At 40.5% G+C, this 18,273-nt stretch overlaps 1 protein-coding gene across 3 annotated transcripts in view; it reads left to right on the top strand.

The window, feature by feature from the left end:
• FAM151B (family with sequence similarity 151 member B) overlaps positions 1–13,120 on the top strand; it is a 35,035-nt gene extending 21,915 nt beyond the window's left edge. For all 3 annotated transcript variants that reach the window (XM_048851870.2, XM_048851869.2, XM_075128549.1), the window contains exon 6: positions 1,643–13,120. In XM_048851870.2, the coding sequence (XP_048707827.1) occupies positions 1,643–1,796 (154 nt within the window). In that variant the 3' untranslated portion in view covers positions 1,797–13,120. The remainder of the gene's footprint in view (positions 1–1,642) is intronic.
• The last annotated feature ends 5,153 nt before the right edge of the window (positions 13,121–18,273 follow it).

Consider the following 18,273-nt stretch of genomic DNA (forward strand, 5'->3'; position numbering starts at 1 on the left):
AGTTTTGCATTGTTTTGTTTTTGAGTGTGGTTATTTAACAAAAAAATCTACATTTGTAAGTTGCACTTTCACAATAAAGAGATTGCACTATAGTACTTGTATGAGGTGAATTGAAAAATACTGTTTCTTTTGTTTAACATTTTTGCAGTGCAATATTTGTAATAAAAATAATATAAATTGAGCAGTGCACACTTTGTATTCTGTGTTGTAATTTAAATCAATGTATTTGAAAATGTAAAAAAAAAATCCATAAATATTTAATAAATTTCAATTGGTATTCTATTGTTTAACAGTGCAATTAAAACTGCAGTTAGTCACGATTAATTTTTTTTAATTATGATTAATTTTTTTGAGTTAATCATGTGAGTTAACTGCAATTAATCGACAGCCCTAATAACAACCTATTACCATTAACAGTTACTCTGTTAGCTTAAGTAGTAAAGGTTTGTGCTGCGGATGTAAAGGTTCCAACCCTGCCCATGACCAATTCAGGAGTCAATATGGTTGTTCTTAATAGAATTCATTTTTTCAGGTTGCTTTTTAAACACTCAGGACATTATATACAAAATAACTGTATTAAAAGAACAGTAAACATACAAAATAAAGCACTCAAAATTAGGAAATGCCAGTATTAAGGTGGAATCTTAAGTCATTCTCCTTGTGCATAAGCATTATGATATAGTCTTTAACTGCATGCTCACATACTACTTTTTCCTGTAGGACCTCTTTATTCAGTGGACATGATGGATGGTGCTCACTGAATGGGTAGCTGTTCAATATCTTTTTTGTACGCTCACTATTCAGTGTGTGGCTAGGGCCTTATTTACTACACTCTGTTGAAACACTGCGCTGAATACAGAATTGTTAACTTCCTCTTGGTCTTTTCTTATAGCTCTTACCATAGTTTGAGTAGTTCACAAACTTTAACAGATTTATCTTTACCACACCCTTGTGAGGTAAGATGGTGGTGTTATCCCCATTTGCAGAGGAGGATCTGAAACCTAGAGATCAAGGGCAAAATTGTAAAGTGTCAACTAATTTGGGGTACCCAATTTGAGAAACCTAGGACCTGATTTTTTTTTTCAGAGTACTTAGCATTTTATAGTACTTTATATGTTTTAGTGCATAGCTCCAATTGACTTCAGCTGTCCCAATGAGTATTCAGCATTATGGCAAATATGGCTCCAGATATCTCAAGGTGAACATCCAGAAACTGCGGGAACACAATCAGTGACCACCTATGAAGCATATGGTTTAAATGAATTGTTTAGCATCGGAGAGGCAGGGATAGAATGGTATGAACAAAAAGAAATAGTGAATAGCTACCATTGAGCATCATCTATCTTGTGATCCTGTGGGAAAAAATAGTATGTGATCATGTAATTAAAGACTGTATCATAATACACAGGCACAAGGATGCTGAATTAATAGTTCCCAGGCAACCTAAATTCTGTTATTTCCTAACTTTTGATTGCTTGACTTTCCAACCTTAACATCCTTTAGTTTTTTATATGTAATTGTATCTGAAATTAAGATACCAGAGTCCTAATTATTTTAGAAGCCTATTCGTACTGTCTTTCTATGTGTCTGATGCTTTGTACTAAGATAAAAATAAGGACTTTTAATAACTCTGTTAATATAGGTACAGCCTGACTGTTTGGACAGGAATGCATGATGAGTACTCCATAGAAGACCTGCTCTACCTCAGAGAGAACTTTGATAAAAGTAGGGTTTATTATGATATTTTGGAACCACAAAACTCTGAATTCAGAAAGGCCATAGGAATGGAAGTATGAATATAAAGGAAATAGACACTGATACTATAAATAGTAAATGAAACAATGAATTCACACTGCTGTGGCTCTTTTGGGTAATATTGATCACTGATTTAAGTCCTGATCAACTGAGGTCTGAGTATCGCTGGTATAGGTATACACGGCCCTGCCTCAGCACAGAGGACTGGACTAGATGAGCTCTCCAGGTTCCTTATTTGGACGTCATTAATTCTTTGTGACAACATATTATTGGACAAAGGTACCATGTCAATCCTTTTTGCAGCCTTTTCTTCGAGCATGCAATGAAGTACATCTTTTATACATGGATCAATCAAGCTCTCTGCTATGGTATGAGCTTCTGATACTTTTGCTACTCGATAGCTCATGCGGTATGACCATTCAAGTGCATTTTCATTATCAGTACTTGCTTTGGATAAAAAACTGGTAATGTCACTTTTCCTTTCAGCTAATTTTCACTTGAAAAAATCAACAGGCTTGTCAAGTTGTGCAGTATGCCTAGTTTCTAAATGGAGCCAAAGTAGAGAAGGTTTGAGGCTGCTGTTTGCTAGAACATCACCACAAATTACACACAGTGGTTTTGGACGTTCTTGATCACCAGTGCATGTAAAGCCATTGTCACGGGTTGGATCACAGAAACCCCCTTGGGGCTGCCAACTGATGTGCCAAGCCTACTTCTGTCCCTGCTTTCCCTGCTAGCTGGGGACTACAGAACCCTGCCTGGATGTGCCAGACGTGCTTGCCGGCCACAAACCCAGACCCAGGTCTGAGCCACATCCGACAAACTGCGAACTTAACTGAAAACAGCTTAAGAAGTGTTCCTGTCTTTAACACTCAGATGCCTAGCTCCCAATGGGGTCCAAACCCCAAATAAAACCGTTTTACCGTGTATAAAGTTTATACAGGGTAAACTCATAAATTGTTCGCCCTCTATAACACTGATAGAAAGATATCGCACAGCTGTTTGCCCCCCACAGGTATTAATACATACTCTGCGTTAAATAATAAGTAAAAAGTGATTTTATTATATACAGCACGTAGGATTGAAGTGGTTCCAAGTAATACCAGACAGAACAAAGTGAATTACCAAACAAAATAAAATAAAACCCGCAAGTCTATGCCTAATACAGTAAGAAAACTGAATACAGCTAAAACCTCACCCTCAGATGTTTCAATAAGCTTCTATCACAGACTGGATACCTTCCTAGTATGGGCACAATCCTTTTCCCTGGTAAAGCCCTTGTTCCAGCTCAGGTGGTAGCTAGGAGATTTCTTATGTTTGCAGCCCCCTTTGTTCTGTTCCACCCCCTTATATGGCTTTGGCACAAGGCGGGAATCTTTTGTCTTTCTGCTCCCCCACCCCCTTCTAAATGGAAAAGCACCAGGTTTAAGATGGATTTCAATACCAGGTGACATGGTTACATGTCCTGTGAGACTCCAAGCCTTTATTCCTCCCAGCCTGACTCACAGGAAAGCCTGCCTACAAACAGAGTCAATTGTCCTGGCTGATGAGAGCCATCAAGATTCCAAACCACCATTAATGGCCCACACTTTGCATAATTACAATAGGCCCTCAGAGTTATATTTCATATTTATAGTTTCAGATTCAAGAGCAATGCATTTATACAAATAGGGTGACCACACTCAGTAGATTATAAGCTTTGTAATGACACCTTACAAGAGACGTTTTGCATGAAACATATTCCAGTTACATTACATTCACACTCATTAGCATATTTTCATAAAATCATAGAGTGCAACATCAGAGCCATATTTTATATAATCATCGTCATATTTTCTTTTCTTTGGAAGTGACTTTCCAGAACCATCATGATCATTAGACTTAGATTTTCCACAGTGTTTTTTTATTTTTTGGATCTTTTCTTTATTTTCTACTAAATCAATTTGTTCTATCTTTTCTCCCTCTATTTTTTTTTATCGGGGCCACCTGGAATTGCGGTTGCCATATCATCCCCTCCTTGGCTCCCTTTTTAGCCTGTTCATCTGCCTTCTGATTCCACTGAGCTCCCTCAACAGTTTTCTTGTGGGCTTTTACTTTTCCCATTAGTACTGATTATGTTCTTTGTTGTGCTAATCCCCATAAATAAGTTAATTTTTCAGCATGACTAATAGGTTTACCTTCCCTGATTTCATACCCGTCTTCTCCCTTTGAGGTATCCAATCTATTACAGCTCTCAGTACTCAGTCAGAATCTGTGAAAATAGCCACAGCTTCATCTCTTGGCATGTTTTCCAGTGCTACTCTTACCGCTACAATTTTGGCAGTTTACACTGAATGTGGCAAACATTGACCCTTAAAAACCTTCTCTTCTGATATTCTCACTGCTGTATATCCCGCATATGTTTTACCTTCCTCAGAAAATCTAGAACCATCCAAAAACCAAACTACAACTACTTTATCCATGATTTCGCTTAGAATTGCTCCACCTTGGAATAGTATAGGTGCTTCGTGGGAATTTCTGGTAAAGAACATTCATGTTGTTCTGCTTCTATTAGGAGACCAAAAGAGACTGGAGATAGACTTGGAATCTTTTCCATGGCTATATTTTTATTTAACAAGGCTAGTATCCATTTTGTTAACCTGGGATTGGAAACATGCCCATCATTAATTTTCCCTGTCAGCATGTATTTTAGAGGTGAATGGGATGTTTTCAAAAGCACTGGGGATAGTCCTACTAGATATTCCCAATGTTGCAAAGCCGAAACTAATGCCAATACCTCTCTTTCATAAGGAATAAATCCTTGTTCTACTCCATCTAGAGTCTTAGAAGCATACACCAGTGGTCAAAGACCTGTACCGTGGTCTTGGCTTAAGATAGCACTCATTCTAGCATTTGTAGTAGCCAATTGTAATACAAAAGGCTGTCCTACTTTTGGATATACCAAGGCTGGGGCTTGTGCTAATGCCTTTTTAAGCTGAGTGAACGCTTCCTGCTGTTCCAATCCCCAATCCCATTTCGTACCTTTCCTTAACTGGTGGCGGAACTGGACGAGCTAAGGGAGGCAGAGAGGTATGTTGATGAGCCTTTCCGGGACACTGTAGATTTGTCCCATTTCCAGTCAGATAGCCCCTACACTGTTAAGGAGGATGAAAGGCTCAGAGAAGGAGAGCAGTCAACGGGAACAGAGGGAAACCTTCCCACAGTTGGGACCCTCCTTCCAGATGATGTTGGGGTATCCTCTCGCACTGAGGGTTCCTCTCCGGGGGAGGGAACTCCAGTCATTAGGAAAAGGCAGGTGTTAGTAGTGGGAGATTTGATCATTAGAAACATAGATAGCTGGGTTTGTGATGACTGGGAGAACCGTATGGTGACTTGCCTGCCTGGTGCAAAGGTTGCGGATCTCACGAGGCATCTAGATAGACTTAAGTGTAGTGCTGGGGAGAAGCCAGTGGTTGTGGTACATGTAGGTACCAATGATATAGGGAAGGGTAGGGGAGAAGTCCTGGAGGCCAAATTTAGGCCGCTAGGAAAGAAACTGAAATCCAGGACCTCTATGGTGGCATTCTCAGAAATGCTACCAGTTCCATGCGCAGGGCCAGGTAGGCAGGCAGAGCTTCAGAGTCTCAATGAGTGGATGAGACGATAGTGTAGAGAGGAGGGGGTTAGATTTATTAGGAACTGGGGAAACTTTTGGGATAGGGGAAGCCTATACAGGAAGGATGGGGCTCCACCTAAACCAAAGTGGATCCAGACTGCTGGCACTTAACATTAAAAAGGTTGCAGAGCAGTTTTTAAACTAAGAGATGGGGGAAAGCTGATTGCTGCAGAGGCGCACATGGATTGGACAGAGACTTCTCTCAGAGGAGAGTCTATTGATAGAGATTCTCTAGGTTTTAGTCAGGAGGAGGGGATGAAAGAGGACAAAGTATGTGCCAGATCAGACAAGAAACATTCGTATAAAGAATCTGACACATCAGAAAAGGGCAGAAAAATAAACAGTGACAAGTTCTTAAAGTGCTTGTACACAAATGCTAGAAGTCTAAATAATAAGATGGGTGAACTAGAGTGCCTCGTGTTAAAGGAGGATATTGATATAATAGGCATCACAGAAACCTGGTGGAGTGAGGACAATCAATGGGACACAATCATTCCGGGGTACAAAATATATCAGAAGGACAGAACAGGTCATGCGTGTGGCTGGGTGGGGAGAGTGGCACTGTATGCGAAAGAAAATGTCGAATCAAATGAAATAAAAATCTTAAATGAATCCACATGATCCATAGAATCTCTATGGATAGTAATTCCATGCTCTAATAAGAATATAACAGTAGGGATCTATTATCGACCACCTGACCAGGACAGTGATAGTGACGATGAAATGCTAAGGGAGATTAGGGAGGCTGTCAAAATAAAAAACTCAATAATAGTGGGGAATTTCAGTTATCTCCATATTGACTGGTACATGTCACCTCAGGACAAAATGCAGAGACAAAATTTCTCAATACTTTAAATGACTGCTTCTTGGAGCAGCTGGTACAGGAACCCACAAGAGGAGATGCAATTCTCGATCTACTCCTGAGTAGAGCGCAGGATCTGGTCCAAGAGGTAACTATAACAGGACCGCTTGGAAATAGTGACCGTAATATAATAACATTTAACATTCCTGTGATGGGAAGAACACCTCAGCAGCCCAACACTGTGGCATTTAATTTCAGAAAGGGGAACTATGCAAAAATGAGGAGGTTAGTTAAACAGAAATTAAAAGGTACAGTGACTAGAGTGAAATCCCTACAAGCTGCATGGACACTTTTCAAAGACCCCATAATAGAGGCTCAACTTAAATGTATACCCCAAATTAAAAAACACAGTAAAAGAACTAAAAAAGAGCCACCATGGCTTAACAACCATGTAAAAGAAACAGTGAGAGATAAAAAGGCATCCTTTAAAAAGTGGAAGTCAAATCCTAGTGAGGTAAAGAAAAAGCATAAATACTGCCAAATTAAATGTAAAAATGTAATAAGAAAAGCCAAAAAGGAGTTTGAAGAACAGCTAGCCAAAAACTCAAAAGGTAATAAAATGTTTTTTAAGTACATCAGAAACAGGAAACCTGCTAAACAACCAGTGGGGCCCCTTGATGATTGAGATACAAAAGGAGCACTTAAAGACGATAAAGTAATCATGGAGAAACCAAACGAATTCTGGAATTCAGTCTTCACGGCTGAGGATGTGAGGGAGATTCCCAAACCTGAGCTGTCTTTTGTAGGTGACAAATCTGAGGAATTGTCACAGATTGAAGTGACACTAGAGGAGGTTTTGGAATTAATTGAGAAACTTAACGGTAACAAGTCATCAGGACCAGATGGCATTCAACAAGAGTTCTGAAAGAACTCAAATGTGAAATTGCGGAACTATTAACTGTGGTTTGTAACCTGTCGTTTAAATCAGCTACTGTACCCAATGACTGGAAGATAGCTAAGGTAACGCCAGTATTTAAGAAGGGCTCTAGAGGTGATCCTGGCAATTACAGACCAGTAAGTCTAACGTCAGTACCGGGCAAACTAGTTGAAACAATAGTAAAGAATAAAATTGTCAGACACATAGAAGAACATAAATTGTTGCGTAAAAGTCAACATGGTTTCTGTAAAGGGAAATCATGTTTTACTAATCCATTAGAGTTCTTTAAGGGGGTCAACAAACATGTGGACAAGAGGGATCCAGTGGACATAGTGTACTTAGATTTTCAGAAAGCATTTTGACAAGGTCTGTCACCGAAGGCTCTTACATAAATTAAGTTGTCATGGGATGAGAGGGAAGATCCTTTCATGGATTGAGAACTGGTTAAAAGACAGGGAACAAAGGGTAGGAATAAATGGTAAATTTTCAGAATGGAGAGGGGTAACTAGTGGTGTTCCCCAAGGATCAGTTCTAGGACCAATCCTATTCAACCTATTCATAAACGATCTGGAGAAAGGGGTAAACAGCGAGGTGGCAAAGTTTGCTGGTGATACTAAACTGCTCAAGATCTTTAAGACCAAAGCAGACTGTGAAGAACTTCAAAAAGATCTCACAAAACTAAGGGCAACAAAATGGCAAATAAAATTTATTGTGGATAAATGTAAAGTAATGCACATTGGAAAAATAACCCCAACTATACATAAAATGTGATGGGAGCTAATTTAGCTACAACTAATCAGGAGAAAGATCTTGGAGTCATCGTGGATAGTTCTCTGAAGACGTCCAAGCAGTGTGCTGTGGCAGTCAAAAAAGCAAACGGGATGTTAGGAATCATTAAAAAAGGGATAGAGAATAAGATGGAGAATAAGATGGCCATTGTCAGTAGACAGGGAACTGGGCTGGATGGACCTTTGGTCCTACCCGGGATGGCCATTCTTATAGTCTTATGTATGTTCTTATGTTAACAACTGATACAATGGGCTAGCTTTTTCTGCATAGTTTTCTATACAATCTCTTGAAAAATTAGTCATCCCCAAGAATAACCTTAAAATAGACACATCTGTTGGGGCTGGTAACTTTTGCAATAATTCTGTCCTTTGATTATCTTGTGTTCATCCTTTCTGTCCTAATGTTACTCCAAGTAATTAACTTGTTGCTGGCATATTTGACCTTTTTCTGGACTAACCTTGAACCCTGTTTCCTTTAGCTTTTGTAATTCTTGATCCAATATTTCTCAGTTCTCTTCCTTAGTTTTTGTACTGATAAGGATATCATCTACATAGGATATGATGTTATCCTTATTCGGCATTTTATCCCACATTTTATTCACATGCATATGACAAACAGCTGGTGAGTTATGAAAACCCTGGAGATTTCTAGTGAAACAGAACTGTCATCCCTGAAACATAAATGCAAATTTATACCAGAAGTCTGGATGTAAAGGTATGGCAAAGAACACATTTGCGAGATCCAGGACAGTAAACCACCATGCTTCTCCGATAATGGAAGCAATCACTTCAGGATACTTTGCTACTGCGGGAGCAGTCATTGGAGTTACATTATTGAGGGGTCTAAGATCGATAGTTAACCTCCAAGTTTTACCATCCGCTGTTAGAACTGGCCAAATAGCAGCATTATTTATGTTCTGTTGTTCAACTATAACTCCCTGCTCCAAAAGTCCTTGAATAGTCTTCATTAAACTAGGTTCCACTTCCTTAGGATATTAATATTGTCTTTGCAGTAGGGGATCAGGCCCATTAATCAATAACTCTGCTTCAGTTTTTCCACATTCTGCCTTATTAGTAGCCCAGACCTCTTTATGCTTTTGTGCAATTTGTAAAACTTCTGCTGGCCAATCAGGCCATTTTATTTCTTCTGCTGCCTTAATAGTAGCTAACCTATACCCTGCTTCAGTGACTATTGTTTGATCTATAGTTCTAATTCTATCAAAAGGTATCTTCCATAACACCTTATTTACTAAATCTACTGTTACTCTAAGCTTCCTCAGTATATCAACACCAATTATTCCATCACCATCCAAGTTCATCAAGCCAAACTGTTCCCTTCCTTGTTTTGTTCCTAATTGAAAGTGAACCAGAGCACTAAACAGTACCTTACTCGTTGCTTCATTAAATCCTTGTAGCTTCCTGACATTACAGGAGGTCCAAATACATTTTTATTCTTGGTACTTACTAAAGAAAATGTGGCACCTGTATCTGTTAACATATTCTGTCCAAACGCTCCCCGATCAAATTCCACATAAACAGTGGGTCTCCCCCAGTCGTCTGTTTGTAAAAGTGCTACCAAGATAGCATGATCTTCTATTGATATTGGGGAGATAGGGAGCGCTTGGACTCAGTATGCCTGACCTTTAGGGTTAGGTGGAGCTGTAGGCATGTTCCACTCATGATTCGCTAAACTTTGAAGTAGTTCTTCTGTAGATAACCCATGAATTTGTTCTTTAGGTTCATATTGTAATAATCTCTTCCAGAGCCAATTTCTTCCTTCATCAAACCTTTGTTGCTCATAAGGAGCAAACTTTCTAGTTTGATTTTCTTCTCTTTTTAATCCCTGCTTATTCTTCGTGCCTTGTGGATTTTCCTGTCCCTTTGGATCATTATTAGAAAAAGTTATTACTGGTACTTTTTCGTTCTTCCCCTTAAGGGGCAAACTTGTTTCCCTTTGTATTTCATATAATCTTTTTGCTTTTTCTTTTATATCACGTAAAGGAGTCTGGAGGGGATCATCAGAAACTGTAGCCATTCTTATTGCTGGATTAAATCCTAACAATAATACTCTTTTAAATTGCAGGACATCATATAATAATAATCTGCCTCTCTGGGGAATTCCTGAATGTTTATACAGTAATCTTTTCCTAGCTATGTATGACTCTGGCTTTTCCCTTAGTCATTGCTTTTCCTTATGGAGCCATACCACTGGGTCTTTTCTCCAGGAAAGAAAAACTTCCTGAGAGTTCACTCCCTGTTAATCCAGGCGTTCCTGATGTTTTTGCCAGCCATCCAGCTACTGTATTCCTATTTAAGGAACCCATAGATTTCCCTAAAGCCCTAACCCAGGGATTGGAAACCTTTCAGAAGTGGTGTGCCAAGTCTTCATTTATTCACTCTAATTTAAGGCTTTGTGTGCCAGTAATACATTTTAATGTTTTTAGAAGGTCTCTCTTTATAATATATAACTAAACTATTGTCGTATGTAAACTAAATAAGGTTTTTTAAATGTTTAAGAAGCTCCATTTAAAATTAAATTAAAATGCAGCTCTTATCGGTTTAGTGTGATCCTTGCCCTTGCTTTTCCTTGCTGAGTTTTCCAATGTCTGGCACGTATTTGGATACTTTAAGCTGCACACAGCTTTAAGCCGCTCCAGCTCTGCTCCTGCACCAATAGTGACTGCTCCAGTTCAGCTCAGACTCCGCTCCACGCTCCGACTCAGATTAATTTTTAACTAAATAAAAAAGTGCATACTGTAATTTTGAAAAAAGCATTATTTTTATTCAGACTTTTAAAACAATTTAAATGTCATCAACAATGATACAAACTAGAATCATTCATAATTCATTCTGTAAAAAATTATTACAGCAATCAAGTCGTCTTTCATAGCCTGCCGCAAATCATTTAAAATTAACTTTAAAGCCGAAAACAGTCGCTCTACATTAGCTTGAGTTGTTAGCGTGCTCAAAGCAATTCTACAAGCAGCCTGAATGCGGCGTAGGTAGCTCTGAATGGCCTCAAAAACAGACTTAACTTTTAGCCTACCAATAGACTCCATCGCCTCACAATCTTACCGAAAGTTTCTCTCGAATAATGCTTCATTACAATTATGAATTGCAGAAAATCACCGGCATCTGTCTTGTTTATCCAATTCCTTTTCAAAGGCGTCATCTTCTGAAGAATTGGTGCTTAAATTATTTCCATTTCCCTGTGATGGTTAAAGACGTCTCAGGGATGGATGCTTGAACAAGTTCAGAGTGGAGACGGAAGTTTGAGAACAGCCTGCTATTTCTGAAGGATGTGAACTTTCCGAAACCACAGATTCGACTGTTGATGACTTTTTTTGTTTTCTTCGACCTCTTTTGCCGAGATCAAATGTAGCAATGGATTGTTTTTCAAGTTGTTGAGCAATATCACAGTGCCCTTCCTTTGCCTTTGGTATTTCCCTTGCGGTAAGAAGAATCCGATACCGTGGGTCAACATATACTCCAGCAAGGAAATGAGTATTGTCAAAAAGCTTCTGCAGTTTGTCCACCATTTTCTCGCAAGAATTTTGACAGTTTTCGCCATTCCTTCATTAAAACTCCTGGGGTTACATCGACAGCTTGAGGTCTCTCAGGTTCTTCACTTCATCCCATTCAGCTTTTGTTAACTTGAGTTCTCTTGTTCCAGCAGCAGCCACTTGTCCACAGTAAGATTGAAAAACGAGAAGCCGATCAGTCATTGCAAATGTTGAACCCAGCGAGTCACAATATCCAATGATTGAGTTACCCCATGTAGATCAAGCAGAACACTTTGAATACTTGGGTTCATAGTTTGACAATAACTTGTCGAATTTTTGCCAGAAATTTTTTCACATGTTCTTTGTTCAGTCCATACCAGATTGCCAACTGAAGAGTGTGAATACCACACCTCATCAGTTGGACTTTTGAGTTGTCCTCATGAAGCTATGTTGGAAGTATGAGGCTAGGGTCATTAACCCATTGCTCAGCAGAATCCATGTTGAGTTTGATTTCATCCATTCCTTTAGTTCCTTCATCAGGCAAAATAGCTTCAGTTCTGTCCACATCCCTGTTCTCAGAGGTAGAAATGGTTTCATTGTCCTCGCTGAAATTTTTGATGGCACACGTCATGTTTGCTGCATTGTCAACGCAGATGCTCAGCACTTGCATTTCACTGATCCCAAATTTTTCTAAAATAGTTTTTACTTGACTTTTCACGTACGAAGAATTGTGACACCCTTCAGTGTCGATTATGTCCAAGGTTTTTACCACAGCTTTATCTTTTCCTTCTTCGTAGTACTGAGCACTGATTGCAAGGAAATTGCTGTTTCCACGGGTTGCTGCATCCATTTTCTGGTAGCACAAATTTTGCTCCAAAGCTTTCTTCAGCTCTTTGCAACCAGACTCAGCTGTGCTGACAACTAAATGATGAACCGCATTGTGCCCCGTCGAAATGCCAAGCTGCCAACCCATTACACCAGCAGTTTTTTGGAATCCTTTGTTCTTTAGCCTAAAGGTAGTGAGCGGTGTTGCACTCAAGCAAACCATTTCCATCAGACCTTCACAGAAAGTATTGGCATCCATGCTGACTGTAATCTTTGAGGACTTCAAATATGAGTCAAGTTTTGTTTGCTCAATTTTGGGTTTCTTTTCAGATGAAGCTCCGCAAAAAATCTTTTCTCCAGGAGTTTTCAAATAGCCAGATGAACGTCATTTAGCCACGTCAGCTTTCTGTTTTGCCTCATCTTTCTGGTCCTTTTTTATAAGCAGAGCTGCATAGTTTTCAGGATGGTTATGTTTTACATGCTGCCAAAGGTTGAAACTTTTCACGGCACTAGTTTCACTTGTCTTAAAGCTACATGGTTTGAGCTCTTCATTCACTTCCTTTTCCACCTTGCATGTTGCTGATTTCTTCTTTGCTTTTCCCAAATTTTTATTTATAAATTGCAAGTTAGTTTTTCTTATGAAATTTTGCGGTAAAAATATTCAAAATATTTTCCAAGTTTTTAATTAATATCTCAAAAACGCTTTAATATAGATATATCAATGAAATTTGGTATGTGCTGTAGCGTTAGTACATGCTATCACTGTTCTACAACATTAATTGTTGGGAAGTAATGAGGCTACAAGTTACAAGGTTGAAAATAAACTTTAACGGGAAAGCGGATTCAAATTGCAAGCACAGTCCTTTTAGTAACGAGAGCAAATTTTCGGAAATATGTGTTTGCTTCATCAGCCTGAATAGATTATACAAGATAGAGTAAATAACAGGTTCTATCTTGTATAATGTTTCCAGACTGATGAAGGAAAAACATATTTCCGAAAATTTGCTCTCTTTACTAAAAGGACTTTGCTTGCAATTTGAATTCGCTTTCCCGTTAAAGTTTATTTCCAACGTTCTATCATACAACACCATTCAAATAAAATTATTTAAACTACAGTTGTCGTGAAGTGGGGGGACTGGGCCAATTTTATTTAATATTTTTTAAATTTTCGACTGTTTAACAGATACGACCCTGGAATATGATTTGATGCTAAAACATGCATTAAAATGATACTCTTAATTTATTTTGTATAATTAACCGTTTCCGAGAAAACTGTTTAAAAATTTTAATCTGCTTAGATGCTTAGAGTGATACAAGCAATTTTACTTATTACTTATTTTTCAACTTTGGAACCATAAATTTAAAATATAATAATAAATAATAACCAAAAATTACTAACTTACTATAGAACATAATATTACCACTCATAGTCGGGGCAGTCGACAACAAGCCTTTCTTGAAATATGAAATAAAAATGACCAACTGCCAGTTCGGGACGCCTATGGTTTAAATAATTTTGGATAATGTAATATGGTAGCACATACTAACGCTAAGACACAGACATGATTTCATTACTTTATATTAAAGCGTTTTTGAGATATTCATCAGAAATTAACTTTTCATCACCTTCTTGAAGGGACTGTAGCTCCCTTAGGAAGAATTTTAGGATACGTGTTCACAGAAACGTTTTTTCTTAAAATGACCTAAGGATTCACCCCCAAACTAGTGTTGAACATTTTCCAATCACTCTGGATATATCAAAAAAATCACTCCTAATTTATGCAGACATGTTTATTGTATATTTATATGGCTGCTGCATGCTACTTTTTCAGTAAATTTAAAATTACAAACAACGGTACCAAAAGACCGTTGAACAGATGATATATAAAATAAGTCTGCCAGAGTGATACGGGAGCATGTACAAATGAACAAATGTACCGGTAACAGGAGCCCATGTGAGAAATGATCTTAAGTGGTTAATATCTCTTGCAATATCTTAATATATCAATAAACAAAAACATTATTGTTTTGCAATATACCTGTTTGTGATATCTTAAATGTTGCGTCTTGCATCACACTTTTCTGTAGTCACAGCACTCAGTGCATCTCGTTGATCAACGCTTACAAAAGAAGTATCAACACATACTAATCTAACTAATCTACGTGAGTACATACTCGTGGGAGCAGTCTGCAGTGTTGCCAGATGTCTGATAATTATCTGATTCTTTAATAAAACATATTTCCAAAAAACTTCGTAATTTTGTATCTGTACATTAGATCTTGATTTCGGCTGAAGTGAGAAAAACTGTGACATGTTATGTAAAGTGGTAAAGTAGATGTTAATATCAATTGTTATACATCTGAAATTTTTTGGCACCTTTAGGACTTTCTTGCTAAATATCATTCATTTTGGATTGAAAATGAAAAAAAAAAAAACCTGGAGCAGTGGAGCAGTCAAGATTTTCTGTGCTCCGGCTCTGCTCCAGCTCCGGGCAAAAACCTGCAGCTCCACTGCTCTGCACTCCAGGTCTGGGTTCCGCTCCAAAGCCCTGTGTGTGGGAGCACTGTGGGCTTTCATGGTGGAATGCCCATAAATGATCTTCTTTGAGGATAAAGCCTCCCTCAGACCACACCCCTAAATCCCACACAGGTAGAACACATTACACACTTCATAATTTTGGTGTTCGGAGGGCACTGGCTTCTTACATAGACAGGACTAAACCATCCCATAAATCACCCAGACTGTTTCTATCCATCACTGAATGCTCCAAAAGGAGCACCATCTCTAAGCAAAGACTTTCCATGTAGATCCGTAATCACACAAAACTCTACTGTCATCAGTGCGACTGCCAATCCCTCCTGGGGATTCGCTCACATCCCACTAGAGCCTTATCAGCATCCATGGCTTCCCTGCATAATATACCTATCTCGGATGTTTGGACAGTTGCTGCCTGGGCCTCAGCCCATATCTATAGGGTATGTCTACACTACGAAATTAGGTCTAATTTATAGAAGACTTTTTTTAGAAATCAGTTTTATATATTCGAGTGTGTGTGTCCCCACAGAAAATGCTCTAAGTGCATTAAGTGCATTAACTTGGCGGAGTGCTTCCACAGTACCGAGGCACGCGTCGACTTCTGGAGTGTTGCACTGTGGGTAGCTATCCCACAGTTCCCGCAGTCTCCGCTGCCCATTGGAATTCTGGGTTGAGATCCCAGTGCCTGATGGGGCTAAAACGTTGCAGGTGGTTAGAATCATAGAATATAAGGGTTGGAAGGGACCCCAGAAGGTCATCTAGTCCAACCCCCTGCTCGAAGCAGGACCAATTCCCAGTTAAATCATCCCAGCCAGGGCTTTGTCAAGCCTGACCTTAAAAACCTCTAAGGAAGGAGATTCTACCACCTCCCTAGGTAACGCATTCCAGTGTTTCACCACCCTCTTAGTGAAAAAGTTTTTCCTAATATCCAATCTAAACCTCCCCCACTGCAGCTTGAGACCATTACTCCTCGTTCTGTCATCTGCTACCATTGAGAACAGTCTAGAGCCATCCTCCTTGGAACCCCCTTTCAGGTAGTTGAAAGCAGCTATCAAATCCCCCCTCATTCTTCTCTTCTGCAGGCTAAACAATCCCAGCTCCCTCAGCCTCTCCTCATAAGTCATGTGTTCCAGACCCCTAATCATTTTTGTTGCCCTTCGCTGGACTCTCTCCAATTTATCCACATCCTTCTTGAAGTGTGGGGCCCAAAACTGGACACAGTACTCCAGATGAGGCCTCACCAATGTCGAATAGAGGGGAACGATCACGTCCCTCGATCTGCTCGCTATGCCCCTACTTATACATCCCAAAATGCCATTGGCCTTCTTGGCAACAAGGGCACACTGCTGACTCATATCCAGCTTCTCGTCCACTGTCACCCCTAGGTCCTTTTCCGCAGAACTGCTGCCTAGCCATTCGGTCCCTAGTCTGTAGCTGTGCATTGGGTTCTTCCGTCCTAAGTGCAGGACCCTGCACTTATCCTTATTGAACCTCATCAGATTTCTTTTGGCCCAATCCTCCAATTTGTCTAGGTCCTTCTGTTTCCTATCCCTCCCCTCCAGCGTATCTACCACTCCTCCCAGTTTAGTATCATCCGCAAATTTGCTGAGAGTGCAATCCACACCATCCTCCAGATCATTTATGAAGATATTGAACAAAACCGGCCCCAGGACCGACCCTTGGGGCACTCCACTTGATACCGGCTGCCAACTAGACATGGAGCCATTGATAACTACCCGTTGAGCCCGACAATCTAGCCAGCTTTCTACCCACCTTGTAGTGCATTCATCCAGCCCATACTTCCTTAACTTGCTGACAAGAATACTGTGGGAGACCGTGTCAAAAGCTTTGCTAAAGTCAAGAAACAATACATCCACTGCTTTCCCTTCATCCACAGAACCAGTAATCTCATCATAGAAGGCGATTAGATTAGTCAGGCATGACCTTCCCTTGGTGAATCCATGCTGGCTGTTCCTGATCACTTTCCTCTCATGCAAGTGCTTCAGGATTGATTCTTTGAGGACCTGCTCCATGATTTTTCCAGGGACTGAAGTGAGGCTGACTGGCCTGTAGTTCCCAGGATCCTCCTTCTTCCCTTTTTTAAAGATTGGCACTACATTAGCCTTTTTCCAGTCATCCGGGACTTCCCCGGTTCGCCACGAGTTTTCAAAGATAATGGCCAATGGCTCTGCAATCACAGCCGCCAGTTCCTTCAGCACTCTCGGATGATATGTTCTGGGTACATATCGTCAGGCCCCTGTTCCCTCTCTCCCTCCCTCCGTGAAAGCAAGGGCAGACAGTCGTTTCGCGCCTTTTTTCCTGAGTTACCTGTGCAGACGCCATACCACGGCAAGCATGGAGCCCGCGCAGGTAACAGTCACCGTATGTCTCCTGGGTGCTGGCAGATGCGGTACTGCATTGCTACACAGTAGCAGCAACCCATTGCCTTCTGGCAGCAGACGGTGCAATACGACTGGTAGCCATCATCGTCATGTCCGAGATGCTCCTGGCCACGTCGGCCAGGAGTGCCTGGGCAGGCATGGGCGCAGGGACTAAATTTGGAGTGACTTGACCAGGTCATTCTCTTTAGTCCTGCAGTCAGTCCTATTGAACCGTCTTATGGTGAGCAGGCAGGTGATATGGATTGCTAGCAGTCGTACTGTACCGTCCTCTGCTGGGCAGGCAAGAGATGAGGATGGCTAGCAGTCATATTGTACCATCTTCTGCCGAGCAGCCATGAGATGTGGATGGCATGCAGTCCTTCTGCACCGTCTGCTGCCAGCCAAAGATGTAAAAGATAGATGGAGTGGATCAAAACAAGAAATAGACCAGATTTGTTTTGTACTCATTTGCTTCCCCCCCTCCCCTGTCTAGGGGCCTCATTCCTCTAGGTCACACTGCAGTCACTCACAGAGAAGGTGCAGCGAGGTAAATCTAGCCATGTATCAATCAGAGGCCAGACTAACCTCCTTGTTCCAATAAGAACAGTAACTTAGGTGCACTATTTCTTATTGGAACCCTCCGTGAAGTCCTGCCTGAAATACTCCTTGATGTGTAAAGCCACCCCCTTTGTTGATTTTAGCTCCCTGAAGCCAACCCTGTAAGCCGTGTTGTCAGTCGCCTCTCCCTCCGTCAGAGCAACAGCGGACAATCGTTCCGCGCCTTTTTTCTTTGTGAACGCCATACCAAGGCAAGCATGGAGGCCGCTCAGCTCACTTTGGCAATTAGGAGCACATTAAACACCACACGCATTATCCAGCAGTATATGCAGCACCGGAACCTGGCAGAGCGATACCAGGCGAGGAGGTGACGTCAGCGTGGTCACGTGAGTGATCAGGACATGGACACAGATTTCTCTGAAAGTATGGGCCCTGCCAATGCATGCATCATGGTGCTAATGGGGCAGGTTCATGCTGTGGAACGCCGATTCTGGGCTCGGGAAACAAGCACAGACTGGTGGGACCGCATAGTG

Source organism: Caretta caretta, chromosome 5 (genome assembly GCF_965140235.1).
Source record: "Caretta caretta isolate rCarCar2 chromosome 5, rCarCar1.hap1, whole genome shotgun sequence".
Classification (NCBI taxonomy): domain Eukaryota; kingdom Metazoa; phylum Chordata; order Testudines; family Cheloniidae; genus Caretta; species Caretta caretta.